The sequence below is a fragment of the Pongo abelii genome, chromosome 10, assembly GCF_028885655.2.
Source record: "Pongo abelii isolate AG06213 chromosome 10, NHGRI_mPonAbe1-v2.0_pri, whole genome shotgun sequence".
In the NCBI taxonomy this organism is placed as follows: Eukaryota; Metazoa; Chordata; class Mammalia; order Primates; family Hominidae; genus Pongo; species Pongo abelii.
In genome coordinates, this window is record NC_071995.2 from 19243845 (window position 1) to 19261136 (window position 17292).

The window sequence follows — 17292 nt, forward strand, 5'->3', positions numbered from 1 at the left end:
TGTTTTTTTCTTCTACTTGATCATGTCTACTGTTGAAGCTTTCTAATAACTTTTTCAGTTCAGTTATTGTATTCTTTATCTCTAGAATTTTTATTTGGGTTTTTGACATTTTTTATATTTCTTTGTAAGATGTATTCTTTTGTTTTCCATATTTCATTTAATTTTCTATCTGAATTTTCTTTTAGTACCTTGAACTGCTTTAAGAGGAGTATTCTGAATATTTTATCAGACATTTCATAATACTCCATTTCTTCGTGGTCTGTTACTGGCATTTTAGTAGTTTCCTTTGGCAGTGTCATATTTCCGTGATTTTTTATAACCCTTGTGTCCTTATATTGGTGCTTGCATATGTGAGGACATCATCACCTCTTCCAGTCTTTGTTTGTGTTTTTTGATGGTGATAGAGCTGTACTATTTAGTATAACCTAGAATTCTGGTTGGGCCAGCTGGTAGCAACATTGGTAGGATCACTGCTCTGCAGCTAAAGTTGTGCAGGGCCAAATACTTCATTTATAGGTAATTACTGATCTGTAGGTGCCTCCTACCATGGGGAAGACAACAAGAGCATTGGGCTCAGTTGGATTACCTGTTCATTTCTAGGATTGGGTAGGGCCAAATGCTCCCTCCATGGGTAACTGCTAATCTGCAGTTGCCTTCAAGTCTGGGAAAGACTTAATGCAAGCATTGAAATTAGTTGGATCACCTCTTCATGGCCAGAGTTTGGCAGGGCCAGATACTCTGTGGATAATCACTGATCTGCAGTTCCTCCCCAGTATGGGGAAAACTAAATTTGAGTACTGAAACTTAGGGGATTACCTCTCCACTGGTAGGACTGAGCAAGTTTGGATACTCTCTCCATGGGCAATCACTGATCTACAGTTGCCTGTCAACCCTGGGAAGACTTATGAGAGCATCTGGGCTGTGTGGGGAAGCTGCCTAAGGACTGGACCATGAAATATCCATGAACTGTTTTCTCCATTATAATGTTGTTGCTAGTCTCTCTGGTATGGCACCTCCACTGGCCAGATGAAGAGCAACCCCCACAATCTGTGTGCTGGTGGCTGACAGCCCCACTCCTATTCTTTTTTTCTAAATGAGCCCAGGTGGTTTAACCCTGTTGGTACTCCCAGCATTTCCTTTGAGACAAGACAGGAGTGAGCCTCCTGCAAAGGGTCCCAGAAAAGTGGGAAGACTGAATGTGTGCCTCCAACTCACATTTGTCTCTGTAGAAACTGTGCGTCCAGGGAAATTATCTGTGGATGATGCTGTGCTAGCTTGAAGGAGGGGTGACACAATCAAAGAGAACCATTTCTTTTGCTGTGTAATCATAGCCCTTCTTGATTCTGCAGTCCAAAGGATGTCTCAGCTTCACTCTCAAGTTTTAGGATATTCAGGGTGGTATTCTCGCCTGTGGATAGTTGCTAATTGAATTTCTGGATATGGGGGTAGTGAGGCCACAGAAATCTTTGTCACTTTGTTAATGTCACTCTTCCAATGTGTTATTTTAATCCTGTATTAGTATATGTTAATGGTGTGACCTTAAACTAGTGGCTTCTTTGTGCCTCAGTTTTCTTTTTGAGCCGGAGTTCCAACCTTGTTGCCCAGGCTGAAGTGCAACATCGTAATCTTGGCTCACTGCAACCTCCACCTCCCAGGTTCAAGTGATTCTCCTGCCTCAGCCTCCCGAGTAGCTGGGATTACAGGCACCCACCACCACGCCTGGCTAATTTTTTTGTATTTTTAGTAGAGATAGGATTTTGCCATGTTGGCCAGGCTGGTCTCAAACTCCTGACCTCAGGTGATCCACCTGCCTTGGTCTCCCGAAGTGCTAGGATTACAGGCATGAGCCACCACCCACCCGGCCTGTGCCTCAGTTTTCTTGTTTATAAAACAGATTTTTTTTGAAGATTAAATGAATTGATATCAGTAAAATTCTTAGAAGAGTGTCCAGCACTAAGTGAGGGCTTTATAAAAGTTTGTTGCAATTAATGTAAGTGTTCCAAATGAAGTGATGAGAAATTAGTTACATCTCTGGGTAACTTTTTTCTTTTATTTAAAATTATCTAAGTATATTTTTGCTATTTTTAAAAAATCTGTATATTGGGCTGGACCTGGTGACTCATGCCTGTAATCCCAGCACTTTGGGAGGCCAAGGCAGGCGGATCACCTGAGGTCAGAAGTTTGAGACCAGCTGGGCCAACATGATAAAACCCCGTCCCTACTAAAAAGACAAAAAATTAACTGGGCATAGTGGCTGGCACCTGTAATCACAGCTACTCGGGAGGCTGAGGCAGGAGAATCGCTTGAACCCGGGAGGCAGGGTTTGCAGTGAACCAAGATTGCACCACTGTTACTCCAACCTGGGCAACAAAAGTGAAACCCCATCTCAAAAAAAAAAAAAATCTGTATATTGAAGTTCATAAATTGAACTATTAGTCCTTTAAGTTCTCTGAGTTTGAGGCTTGTTGACTGATAGACTGGATCACACTTTTTGTCAGGTTTAGATTGGGAGGTATTTCATCAAATCATCCCTAACTTCTAATACAATTTCAGATACAAGCAGAGGTATGCTGTACCTGGCCCATACTGTCTTGCAAGAGCCAGTTGTGTGTACTTCTTCTCAATTCTGTATTTAATGACATCACATCGATAGCCTAAAATCAGCCATAATGGGAGTATTTACACCACATAAAATTGGCAAATGCCACAAATCAGAGCTTTTTTCCTAAGGAAACAAAGTAAGCCAGCTATTAAATATTCATCACTGCATAACAGGACATAAATCCACTTTAAAGAGATAGAAAATGATTCCAGAACTCAGCAAAATAAAAATCAACCTCTGTTCTTTTCCTATTGAAATATTTACACCCAGATGATCAAAATATCATATATCAGTCTTATCACAATACTGTTTAAACACTTTATAAGTTTTATCCCAATAGACAACAAATTACCTACTATAATTAATCTCAGCATTTTCATCCCAATACTATTCACAAAAATTCCCTGTGTTTATAATCATTTTGATATTATTTTCAATAGTTAATTACCACTGATTTTTTAAAAAATTAATTTAATTTCTAATTTGAGTATTACAGTATTTATATTCTAAATCTTCCCAATTTAAAACTATCTTTTAACAAAAAAACTACCTTAACAGATTAAAGGAGTAATTGTGTCTTACTCCAATCATTCTCCTTCAGTACAATATTCACAGTGATCCAAATGATAGGTAATAATAATCTCCTGCATGCTTTAATTACTACCTTAGTTTTCTTTGAAATTAGATGATTCTCATTGGTCTGTTATTCACAATTGCTTTCTCAGAAACATGGTGGTTTCTTTTTACTCACAGCAGGCCTTTGTATCATCTGAGTTTTCTAGAAAGGAAACATACTTTCCAATATCTGTCCAACTGTGAGTGTTTTAAGGATATCTTTGTAGCCTAAGCACCAAGCACAGAGCAGAGGTTCAATTTCAGTTGATTGTAGGATCATTCCAAAAATGTCATCACATTTACTTTCCTTGACCCGAGAACATGAGAGGGTACAATTTTTCTAAATATAAATTTATTAAGAATGTGCTATATTCTGTAACCCTAACTGGAAATTTACCAAGGGTTTTTGTTTGTTGTTTGTTTGTTTTGGTTTTGTTTTGTTTTTTAACCTGATGGTTACTCTTCATGTGAGGATGAAGTCTTCTGCCAGTCACAAAGCCATTCCTAGGCAAACTACACCTCACATTTAAATAGTGCTTTGGATGTTACAAAGCACTCTCACTTACTCACACGGACCATTTCAAGAAACAAAGTTTGTTTTACCAATCTCATCTTCTCACTATTACTTCTCCCTCTTTGACTTTACCTCATCATTACTGTTTTATTGCATGATTTCTTTTGAATATCTCCCTTATATCAACCCCTGATTATAAGTAAAAACAGTTTCTCTGATAAGACAAATACATTTTCTCCAAAGAGAGACTTTGTGCGTTTTCAGATGAAAAGAGTAAAGGATGACTGAGAAGGGAAAAATGTTTGTGAGAGAGATGAAATAAAAGAACAAAGGAAGGAGCCACTTACATGGTGTAAGGATTCTGCCGTCTCGCACTCAGTAAGCCAGTGCCCCATTGTGAACAAAGCAAGCAAAGATGGAAGGCATGAATGCTGATTCCTCAGCTGGTCTAAGGTACAATGTGCTTGCCAATATAAGGATCTCATAGCATTGACTCTAAATTTAGTTTTAGACTAAATTTGTGGAATAATACAAATGTTTCCTAAACATAAGCTTAGTATAAGAACTTTATCAGTATCCAACTAAAGAAATAGTGCCCCGCTTCTGTTGCTGGGGGAAACAACTATGGGGTTCACTTTAGTAAGAGATAATATGTACATTCAATGCCTCATGTATACATTTTGATTATGCACATGGTAACTTTATGGGTTATTTAAATGTTTTTACAGCTAACTTAGGCTGTTCTTGATTTTCACCTTCAACCTGATTTTAGAAACTAATGTGTATTTAAAATTCAATTTCACCCAAGAGTTATAGCATTGTTAATGTTTTCCTCATATCCAGACTAGACTACTTCTGTTTCAAGTATAAACTGGAATTCCATGCGAAACATAGCCATGCTCTTTCCTCAAAGAGCTCTTTCCTCTAAACTCAACTTCAAAGAAAAAAAAAAAGTGGGCAGTTGAAGGATCTAATCAGCCTCTTCTTGTCCTCATGAAATTCTGATCTACTATGAATTCAGACACAATATATTATACTTAGGAAAGGAGACTTGATAATTTTGAAGAAATAGTTGTTTTAACCACCCTTGTCAAATAAGAGACATGCTGTAGTTGAGCCTGAGAGGAACCAGAGTTAGTATCGAAAGTTATTAATCTATTGATGATCAGGGACTTCCAGGGGTCTCATTTAGGACATATATTGCATTTACAAGAGACTGAACCAGGAAAAAAAAATTGTTTTACACTTAAAAGACTAACTAAGGCTGTCCTTAGTTAATAATTGCAGAGAGCTTGGAGATCTCACAGGGTGTTAAATGTTCTTTCTATAATAGTACATGCACTCTCATGTTCTCATTATATTGCACATGTGAGGTTTTCTGTGTTGCTTGATTATCTAATGTTCTATCCTATCCAATGGAGATTCCAAATTTGCCTTCTCAATTAACTCATGGATATTAGACAAGAGACTTGTGTTCTTTCTGCTGAACAGCAAAATGTGCTCTCTGAAATGTAGGTCATTTGTGATATCAAGAACAGTGTAAGCTTAAACATTCCCCAATGTGCTTTGTAGTCATTATTTCTATTCCCATTCACTATTATGGGAGTATACAACTTTTAGAAATCTTTAAACAGTATACATTAATATTATTATTATATTTCCTAGGAATAAAAATAGTTGAAATTCAAAGAATTAATACAAATAATGTTAATAATAAAAACAAAATATGCCTTATTACTAAGTCCCACATTTCAGTTTGGGGTACAAATACATTATTCAAACACTCAAGTCTTTCAGTTTGGGATTTAAGCTTGCATACTTTTATTTACTGATTTTATCAGTTGCTTAAATAAAATACTGGATAAACTAAACTATAAAAGGAAGAAATATCTATGTTCACAGAGTCCAGCACACTAATTCTACTATCACGAATTATTGATAGAGTTCTATCTTTTCATTCCACTTTCCATATGTCCATATCCCCTGCCTCTATCACGAATATCAAACATGTAGCTCTTCTCAAATTGCTCTGGATTTGGTGCAGCTTGTCACTGGCCTGGCACAAAGCAAGTGCCCTGTAGCGTGGTGCTGCATCATCAAGTGAAGATCAGATTATAAAGGAAATGGTCAAAAATACCCTTTAAAGTCTCATACGTACTTGCTATGCATTAGCCTCATTAATTCTTACAGAAGCTCTTTGAGGTAGATACTGTTATTTTCTCTATTTCACAAATGAAGAACTGAGACAGAGAGAAGTCTTAGTTGTTAAAATTTGTCCAAAGTTGTAGGTAATAAGTAGATGGTAGAATCTTTGGAAGATGCCATGATATTCCCATTTCTCGATAATCCCAACACAGCCTATGCTTTCTGCAGCATTGGGATAGATGACTGTTTCTTTAGTTAGCATATTGCATTTATGACCCTGATGTATATTAAATTCATACCTTTAACAACTACAATTAAATGTCATGAAAGGTGGTTGCACTGCAAGAGGCATGCAAAAAGTAAGTCCAAGTGTGAAAGTATCAGGATCACTTTCTCATCATTGGGCATTTTCTCTTTGAGTGAAAAGGCAGGCAGAATTGCTTACTCTCTTTTAAGATTTTTCTTACTTTTTAAAAAAAAATCTAATAGGAACAGTTAAGCTCATGTAAGTTAAACATTTATGATATTTTACTCTAATTTCAGAGCCTACCAGAGTCTATCCTATTGAGATTAGTACGTCCGAAGACCACCCTGAACTGTGGGGAAGCAACCCAGTGGTATTATCTAGACGGCATAATTCACATTTGAGGAAACAGCCTCTGTGAATTATTTTGTTTTTAAATAGCTTATGTATGTAACACTTGAAAATCAAACATCATTCATTTTTTGAGTATGTATGTATTTGTTTAAAGAATAATTCAATAAGTAAAAGGCTGATAATTTTAAGGATACAGCTCCTCAGCTATTTCAGAGTTCATTTATTACAATTAGCATCCTTGTCCATTTCTTTAATATTGTGTTTTAAAATACAGCCATTTCCACTGTGAGGGCTGGTGCTATTGCAAAGATTTCAAGAGAAAGTGCAATATGAACAGGATTTTAAAGAAAGGATTGGACTTGAATTTGTGGGAAAGGTGGGGGAAAGACAGTCTATAGCAGAACATATTATGAACAGAAATGTGGAAGTAGAAGATAACCAAGTGCCATTACCCACCCATCTGTTGTCTCTGTTCTACGCACAGCAGCCAAGGGCTCTAAGATCACATGACAGAGCAAACATGTCAGTAGTTTAAAATGGGGCACCCTCATGGCCCAGCAATGGCACATTTCTGTGGCCATCCCACTATTTCACTCTCTACAATTGGCACCCTAACCTCTCAAGCATAAACCTCAGATCACTCCTACCAACTCCCTGCTTTAAACAGATGACCATACTTACTTTCTTGAGAAAAATAAAATCATCAGAACAGAGTCACTTTTCTACCCAATAAAAATCTCACACACTCTTCTTCCTTTCTCTTATCATAGAAGACCTGTTTTTCCCTTCTAAAGTCAGTCCTTCCATCTGTGCTTTGAAGCCATTCTCCTCCTACCTTCTGATGAACATTATATTATCAGCAATTCATTTTTCTTGAATATTTATCCTTTCCCTCTCAAATAATATTTTTAAATAAGCTTGTCTCTCCAACATTTAAATAACCTTGCCTCAAAATCTCCAGGATTCATGCCATTTTGCTCGCCTTCACAAATTTCCTGGAGGAGTTGTCTATAAACTCTTGTCTCCTTTCCTTACCTCCTGTTCAATCCATGACCACTTGATCTGGTTTTATTCTTCATTACTTGATAAGATCAACAATGACCTGATATGGCTTGGCTCTGCGTGCCCACCCAAATCTCATGCTGAATTGTAAACCCCAATATTATGGGAGGGACCTGGAGGGAAGTGAATAGACCATGGGGGTGGATTTAACCCTTGCTGTTCTTGTGATAGGCAGTGAATTCTCATGAGATTTGGTTGTTTAAAAATGTGTAGCACTTCCCCCTCACCTGCTCCACCACGTGAAGATTGTGCCTGCTTCCCCTCACCTTACGCCATGATTGTAGTTTCCTGAGGTCTCCCCAGCCATGCCTCCTGTACAGCCTGTGGAACTGTGAGCCAATTAAACCTCTTTTCGCCATAAATTTCCCAGTCTCAGGTATGTCTTTATAGCAGTGTGAGAATGGAATAATACACCTTCAGGATACTAGACCTAAAAATACTTACTCATCATTTTATTTGATTTATCTGCAAATTTCAACAATGTTAACTATTCCTTCCTCAAAGTATCTTCTTCACATGCCTTACGTAATGTATCATCACCCTCTAGTTTTTCTCCCTTTCTTGATATCTAATTCAAAATTATTTCGTTCTACCAAGTTACCAAAAGATTGATTTCCCAAAGATTCATCGTAGTGCTTTTCTCATCTCGCTCTACAGTTTCCACCAAACTGGTATCATCTATATATATTATCTATGTCAAGGCGTCTATCAATATCTATATCCAGATAACTCACAATATTTTAAATAATACTTTTTATTTTGAGATAATTGAAGATCCACATGCAGTTGTAATAAATAATACAAAGAGATTCCATAAATCCTTTACCAGTTTCCTCCAATGGTAACATCTTACAGAATTATAGTACAATTCTCACAACCAGGGTACTGATATCAATACATTCAAAATACAGAACAATTTCATCCTCCAGGATTCTTTGGGTTGCCCTTTTGTAGCCACATTCACTTCCCTCTCACCTTCTTCCCCACTCCATTCTTATCCCCTGACAATAACTAATCTGTTCTCCATTCCTATATTTTTGTCATTTCAAGTATGTTATATAAATAGAACCATGCACTATGCAATTTTTATTGGTTGGCTCTTTTCACACAGAATACTTCTCTGAAGATTAATTCAAGCTGTTGTGTTTTCAAAATTATGTTATTTTATTGACAAATAATATTTCTTAATATGTATGTACACATATTGTTTAACCATTCACCCATTGAAGGACATCTTAGTTGTTTGCATTTTCTGGCTATTAAGAATAAAGCTATTGCAAACAATTCATTTGTAAGTCTCTGTGAACATGTATTTCTCTGAGGTAAATGTCCAAAAGTATAATTGCTGGGTTGTATGGTAGTTGTATGTTGTTGTTGTTTTTAAGAAACTGCCAAGTGATTTTCCAGAGTGACTATACCACTTTACATTTTCACCAGCAATGTGTGAGTAATCCAGTTTCTCCACCTTTGCCAGCATTTGGCATTGTTTTATTATTTTTTATCTAGCCATTTTGATAGGTGGGTAGTGATGATATCTCATTGTGGGTTTAAGTTTCATCTTCCTAGTGGTTAATAATGTTGAACATCTTTTTATATGTTTATTTACAATCTGCAAGTCACCTTCTATGAAATCTCTCTTTATGTCTTTTGCTCATTTTCTAGTTATATTGTTTGATTTTTATGGTTAAATTTTGAGAATTTTTAAAATAGATACTCCAGATACTGGCACTTTGCTGGCTATGTGGTTGGCAAATATTACCTTCTAATCTATAGTTTGTCTTTTCATCTCATTATTTTTCACAAGACAGACATGTTGAAATTCTAAAATTCTTTGCATCGCCCTAAATATCAAAGATTTTCTCCTTTTTTTTTTTCTAAAAGTTGTATAACTTTACATTTTATATTTAAGTCTGTGAACCATTGTAAGTTAATTTTTGTATTAGGTATGAGGTTTGGGTAAAGGTTTATATTTTTACATATGGGTGTCTAATTGTTCCAGTATCATCAGTTCAAAAGGCTAACCTGTCTTCATTGAATTACTTTTACAACTTGGAAAAAATCAGTTGGGCATGTATTTGTGTGGGTCTATTTCTGTATTATTGATTCTGTTCCATTAGCCTATGTGTATTCTGCCACCAATACCAATTTTCTTACTGAGCTGTCTCTGACAGTACCCTGCGGGGGATTGAAGTGCCACATCACATTCTGGTAGGAGTGGGAGTCTTGGCTGCCTACCTTGCCCTTAGCTGGTGTAGGAGAGAAGTGGTATCACAGTGTCTTCCCTGATATTTAACTGGAGTAGAGTGGCTACAGTCTAAAAGTTTGCTGGTTGTTTTTTTTTGTTTGTTTTTTGTTTTTTTCCAGCTGCCCCTTTAAAGCAGGCTTTTCTTTGGGGCTTTTTGGATTACCTGCTTTAGCAGCATGTATTTCATGCCTAGAATATATGAGGCAAAAAAGAAAACCCAGAAAACTCACCTCCATGTTGTTACTTGAGTCCTGATATCCCTAGGTAGTCTGTCTTCTTTATGCCTGTCAGAGTCACCGTATGTTTGCTTTGTATATAATTTCCAGAGTTCTTAATATACTCAGTGGGAGCAACAAGGAAAAATATGCCTACTTCATCTTTCCAGAATCAGAAGTTTCGCTCACAAAATTTTACCTCCAACCTAAATCTTTTCTCCATGGTCCAGAAATGAGTACCCTCATTTTAATCTGCATTTGTATGTCTCAAAGGCACCTCAAATATAACTTAAGCTCAAAGCTGAGCTACCTCCAAATGTTGAACTGCAGTCTTCCTGCTACACAAGGGAAAAAGTTAAAGTTCTTCTTGGCACCTCTTCTCCCTCTCATTCTCATTATCATGAAATCCTATTGATTTTTTTTCTCCGAAATATGCTTTAAGTCTTCCCACTTCTCTGTTATCTGTATGTCACAACTCTAATCTAAGCTACTATCACATCTGGTCAAAGTGTTTTGCAAAAGTCTCTTGTCTGATCTGCTCATATATACCCTTCCTGCTCCAAACCCTTCTCTGTATTGTTAGTGGAATAATCTTTTCAAAACACTATTGTTCTTATTTAATAAATTGATATTGCTTTTAGAACATTGATTTTTAAAAATCTTTCACCTCACTTACAAGCCTTGCACAAACCTATTATAGAAGCCCAGTATTTGTTGATAAATAACTACAGTGTATATCTCCCTGATTAGATTCCATTCACCTAATAGACAGAAATATACCCTAAAACTCTACATATCTTCAGTTCAGTGGTGATCTGCAAATGCTTAATGATAATGATCTTGGTATTCTAATGACTATATAAGGAGATTATATATACAGTATGGCTAGAAGGAAAACATGTGAAAGTAATAAACAGCAAACTATTAATTGTCCTGCTATTTCTTTTTTTTTTTTTTTTTCTGAGACAGAGCCTTGCCCTGTCTCCCAGGCTGGAGTGCAGTGGCACAATCTTGGCTCACTGCAACCTCCCCCTCTGGGGTTCAAACAATTCTTGTGCCTCAGCCTCCCAAGTAGCTGGGATTACAGGTGTGTGCCACTGTGCCTGGATAACTTTTGTATTTTTTGTAGAGATAGGGTTTCACTATGTTGCTCAGACTGGCCTCGAGCTCCTGGCCTCTGGTAATCCACCCACCTCAGCCTCCCAAAGTTCTGGGATTACAGGTGTGAGCCACCATGCCCAGCCTCTTGCTATTTCTTATATCAAGTGAATTTATTTGTCTGCTTAATAATTATTATCTGTAATATAAGTGTTCTTACATTTCTAAGTATATATACATTTTTAAACCACCAACTCACTTCTTACCCCTATTGGAAATCTGTAAAATAATCACTCTCTGCATTTAAAAATAATAATAACTTCAGGGAAATATGGTCATAAGTTAATGAAAATATTAATTTTGACGATAAAAATGACAGAATCATTACAAATATATTTGTACTTATGGCCTTCCCGAATAAATGTCAAATTCTTACAAGCTCTTCACTATATGAGCTATGTTTATTTATTGTTGCATTCATTGCATATAAGAGAATAACATCAAAATATTGTTTCTGATGTTAAGACTATATAAAAGGAAGGTGGACTACTTCCTCTGCTCTTGAAAATCATACGTGTCATTTGGATTAAAAAAAAAAAAGACTTCTGATTCTGACAAGGTTTGGGTTAATTGGAGAAGACTAACAAGACAAGATTTTTGGTCCTGATATCTAAATCAGTTTTAGAACATCAGGTGAGAAAGAGAGAGAAGAAAAAAAAAAACAGTAGTTACAATATGAGTAAAAGGTACAGAAGCAAGAACAGGTGGGACTTTGGTAAGCAAAGGTAAAACCACTAATCTAGGGAAAAAAAAGCTAGGATTGTCACAGCAAGAAATATCTATAGTTTATTTATATAGCTATAAATAAGAGATGTTCAATATATAATTCAAAATATAATCACAGTATAGACCATGAGAGATCAAATTTAGAATATTCCCTTTTGTCACAACCAATTTATACCTCAGATTTATTAGTAATGCTTAAATTTCAGAGATAAACTCCAACACATTAATTCTATAATGTAGGAATAGGTTTACATTTCAGTGGACTGATAAATTATATCCTAACTGAAATTTCTACATCTTACAGGAATAGATGGGATTTTGCTTCACATGTGAAGTTTCTTTTCATTTATAGACAAGTTTAGGGTAATTCTGAGATTTAAAAAAATTGCTCAGAAGTGAGCCATGAAAATCATATAGAAAAGATACAGCATTTTATTTTGTTGGATCCTCTGAAAATTTAGACTATGATAATGTTTAAGCACAACTAAAATTTGTTTCTTTAATATTACTTTATATTTTATTTAATTTGTATATGTTTCTTTTGTGTATTTAACTTTCTGTTATGGTGTTTCCACATCTGATTTCTAATAATGGTGACTATGGACAAAGGAAATGTGTTATCTCATGAACTTGAGCATAACTACAGAAACCTTCCAAGAGAAATTAATTTGATCCATCATAATTCTCCTTATTGAAAAGAGAAAAGTATATTCATCATATTAGGAGAAAAAGTTTCAGGAAGTTGTAAAAATTAATACTCTTCTAAAATTATTTCCGAAGTTCTACTCAATATAGTAACCACAACATAGAGAGTAGGGTGGAAAAACTATTAGAAAACTGTTACATATAAAATTAAAATTTTTTTCTGATTATGAAAATCTATGATATTGCTAAAACTCTACTAAAATGTTGGCAATAGTGATGAGTGAGTGCGCAATATATAAAAAATGCTATCAGCTATCGCAAGGACAAAAAAACAAACACCGCATGTTGTCACTCATAGGTGGGAATTGAACAATGAGATCACATGGACACAGGAAGGGGAACTTCACACACCAGGGCCTGTTGTGGGGTGGGGGAAACGGGGGAGGGATAGCATTAGGAGATATACCTAATGTTAAATGAAGAGTTAATGGGTGCAGTACACCAACATGGCACATGTATACATATGTAACTAACCTGCACGTTGTGCACGTGTACCCTAAAACTTAAAGTATAATAAAAAAAAATGCTATCAAATTCAAAGATCCACTTACGGGTTTATGCAGCAAGAGAGGTTACATGGAGTAACAGAGTAAATTAAACTTTGGAAAAAGGATGAGATTTTACTGATATATTTTTGAAGAGACGAGGAAATTTAGTGATAACAAGGTTCAGCTATGAGAACACTTGGCTGTTTGCAGACCATACTATTTAAAATTTGGTGAGTGCTTACTACACGCTAGGCTATGTTCTAAGCACTTGCACATGCTATGACCCATTTGATTCTCTCAACCATACCAAGAGTCAAGTGCTCTCATCTCCATTTTACAAAGAAGGAGATTACAGCATGGAGAGAATAAGTCACCCAGAGTCATAGAACTACTATAGTAAGTGGTGAAGCCATTTGAAACCTGGTTAACAGGCCCACAGTTTGTGCCTCTGCAAGAGCCTCTCTCTAATGTGAGCAGTTCACAAATGTGCCACCCTCCCTATGTGTCAGGCATTTATGTACATGTACATTTCCTAAGTTAATCCTCACAGCAATTCTAAGAGTTAGGTGGTTTAGAGATGAAGGATTGAGACATAGCAGGTCCAGAATTAGAACCTATGCTATATCTCATGTTTTCAACATCTCTTCTCCCAGCTTGGCTAAAGTCAAGAACTTGTAAAATAATTCATAGAATATAGGTTGGATAAGTCAATGAAGGCCAAATAAAAAAGGATTTTGAACCAAAATTTTAAAATTTAGACCTGATACTTTAGACATAGTCCTCAGTGTATGTATATGCTCAATAAATTTTGTTGAAGAAATGAATGAATATAAACAGAAGTGAAGGTACTGGTATTCCAGCCTTTCCTCCAGGCATTGTGGTAGCATGGATTACAAAATAAAATTTCTAAATAAAATAATCATAGCCAAAAAACTTGAGTGTTTGGTTTATTTTAAACATTTTGCCTGCAATTAGACCCCCCTGTCCCAAACCTGCCACAAATTGCCGAAGTTGTAGCTTTCTGATATAAATATCCACACTACTGAAAGGTCTCATTAACTGTCAGATTAGTGAAATTTTTCACTCCATTGTATTTTTACTAAAATAGCTAAGCATAGCAACAGAAAGAAAACAATTATGTTTTATTATTTAAAAAAAATAAGAGTTTCCCTCAATAATCCATGACTTTTTAAATTGCTACTTGGTCTAACCTTTCACCAAATTGGTGTCAAATTGGCCTAAGGTATCAAAACTCTGTGTTGAGTGATAATTCCTCAAACAGGGATGTTTCTAATCCTCTCTCTGCTATTCTCTGTTAGAACTGCTAATACTTCATCTCAGGCCTATCCATATCTTAAATGACATGATAAAAAAACTGACAAAGGTGGGGGACATGGGACCATCTTCTCTCTGGTCTTTTGTTTTCTTATTTTTCCATCCTTAGACTACAGTGGTCAGTATTACTTACATAATGATATGGTCTACTCATATTCTTCCTTTCTGATCAGCATTTTTGCTGGGTCCAGTGTGAAATAAAATATAGCTACCTTTTTTCTCCTTCACTAAGCATATGCCAGCGAATTGGTAACATCTGCTTGCTTCTTAGCTTTTACCAGAAACTTTTTTCCTAAAGGGTCATCATATAAGGAAATTTTTTTTAATACTATAAGGTCAAACACATCTGTTTGATCATTATCAAAATTTAGCAGAAAATGTACTTTTTATAAAGACTCTATAAATATCACCTTCACTATGAACTGGCCTTTATGTTTCTTTTAATGAATAATATTCCCCTCCAAATGTAATTTAGAATTAAACATTTCAGACAATATAGTTCACATTATAAAATATCTTATCCTTTTCTCTATTGCAGCATGGTTATTCAAGGCCTACAATTATGCAGTTTCTCAAGCTGCCTTACAATGAAGGAAATTTATCTGTTACAGTAGAGAAAAAAAAACAAGAAAATTCAAATGAAAATAAGTCGTTGAAACTGCTGATTTAACCTGACAAACCATTTCTCTTCCTTCAAATGATTGCTACTGTTTTTCGTTTACAGGGACCGAGCTCCTTTCATTTTTACTTCAGAGATGGAATACTTTATTACAGAGGGTGGGAAAAACCCACAGCATTTTCAAGATTTTGTGGAACTTTGCTGTCGTGCTTATAATATTATCAGAAAGCACAGCCAACTGCTCTTGAACCTGCTAGAAATGGTAAGTCCCTTGGGAAAAAAAAAACAAAAATAATAAGCTTCATTTATGCCTCTGCTTCAGTAGTCTATTTTTACTAATGGCTTGGAGTTCCCCAAGGAGCTATTCAGAGGAGAAAGGAATGAGCAAACTAAGAGTACCATTGTGCAGCTTATAAACATATTTCTTAATAATTTAATATGTTCGTTCATAGTTATTGTCTCAAACATTCCTATTCGTATCAATATTGTTGCATGTAGGGGGTTGTCCCACTATATTTTGACTAATGTTCAAGGACAGTAATTTTAAAAATAATGCCTTCAGTCATACTGGGCATTAGGATCTTTCAAAAATGCCTTATATATACTATCTCATTTATATATCATGACAACCTAATAATGTAGACTAGGCAAGAATTTTCCCTGGCTCTCCATTCCAAACTCCACCTTTTATCATTTGCCAATTTCCCACATTAAGAAACTGAGAGTCAAAAGTGGAAAGTGAGTTGCTTGCTAGCAAGTCAACTTTTAGTGGTATGCATTAGGTGTACTGAGTCATGGTCCTACGCACTCTCTTGTGACCAACAGGGGAAAATTTAAGGTTTTATTCCACTGTTCACACTTCAAAGAGATGGAGACCAGATATGTACCATGAAGGAGGAAAAATCTGATAGAAATATCTTCTAGGAGAGGGATATAGTGATTCCTCTAGGCACATACATACACACTAGTGATTGCAGCAAACTATACTGGGAAACATACATTTGGTCTATCAGCATGGGATCTGGAGTCTATGAAAAATAACTGATTTAGAGCTGATTTATTGTCATTTAGTAGATGACAATAATTCTACCAGATGTTGTTAAGGGTACAAACATGGCAGGCAGACCTTTCTGTGTTTCAATCCTAGTTTGGCATTTTACTGGCTACATTCTTCAGGACATGTTAACCCCCAAAAGACTGTTTCCTTATCTACTAAATGAAGATAACAACATCTACCTTGTAGAGTTAATGAATAAATGACCTAATAGTGAATTATTTGCATGGCCCAGGCATTGTGCTAAGTGCGTTGTGTGTATTAATTGATTTAAAATTCATAACAACCCTAACAGATCATTAACATAAAGCACTTAGCACAGTACTTGCCATTTAGTAGACTTCAATTCATTTATGTTATTATACTAGATCCTTGTTAATTTATAAGGACACTGTCCAATGTAATAGACTCTAGTCACATGTTTGTTTATATTTAAGTTAATTTTTCTTAAACAAAATTTAAAATTCCATTCTTCAATTTCACTGATCACATTTCAAGTACTCAGTAGCCACGTTTGGCTAGTGGCACCATATTGGTCAGCACAGATAGGAAACTTTCATCACCACAGAAAAGTTCCATTGGTTAGTACAGAACAAATGTTGACTTTGTTGCAAGGAAGAATTGATTTGGATTCTTGTTTTAACTTTCAAACAACATATTCACCTTACTTCTCTCCACTTTGCCTTGAAAGATAAGTATCTCTAAAAATATTATAAACATGTCCTTCATATGCAAAGATATTGGTTTCTTCTTGTGTAAAGTTGATATATAAAGTTCTACCCATCTCCAAAATCTTCAAGATTACTTTTCAGTAATAGCCAAGGATTCTTATTGGTAAATCTGCATTCCATCTGCCAATTCTATTAGGCCATTTTGCACGTATGAGATGACTACGGTTTATAATGTGTCTGTACCACAAACAAACAAACAAAAAAACCTACAAGGATTAAGTCTGTGATTCTGACCCCATTTAAATAATAAATATCCAGGTAGTATCAAGTCTATGTCTCCTTGGACTCTAGCAGGTTCTAGCTCATGAATTCATGAGCTCTTGAGTGTTTACCACAGGCTAGAAATTGCAAGGATACATTAACATATGAGACCCAGAGTCTTAAAATTTTCAACTTAATGAGGAAGATAAAATTTATTTACATAAAAGACCAAGGTGTCCAGCATTTCTAAATGCCTATAATGATATAAATAACTACATA

General features: G+C 35.6%; 1 protein-coding gene across 2 annotated transcripts in view; it reads left to right on the top strand.

Moving 5' to 3' along the window:
• Positions 1–17292, top strand: part of PIK3C2G (phosphatidylinositol-4-phosphate 3-kinase catalytic subunit type 2 gamma) — a 400993-nt gene that overhangs the window by 268145 nt on the left and 115556 nt on the right. For both annotated transcript variants that reach the window (XM_024256898.2, XM_024256899.2), the window contains one exon: positions 15133–15289. In XM_024256898.2, the coding sequence (XP_024112666.2) occupies positions 15133–15289 (157 nt within the window). The remainder of the gene's footprint in view (positions 1–15132; positions 15290–17292) is intronic.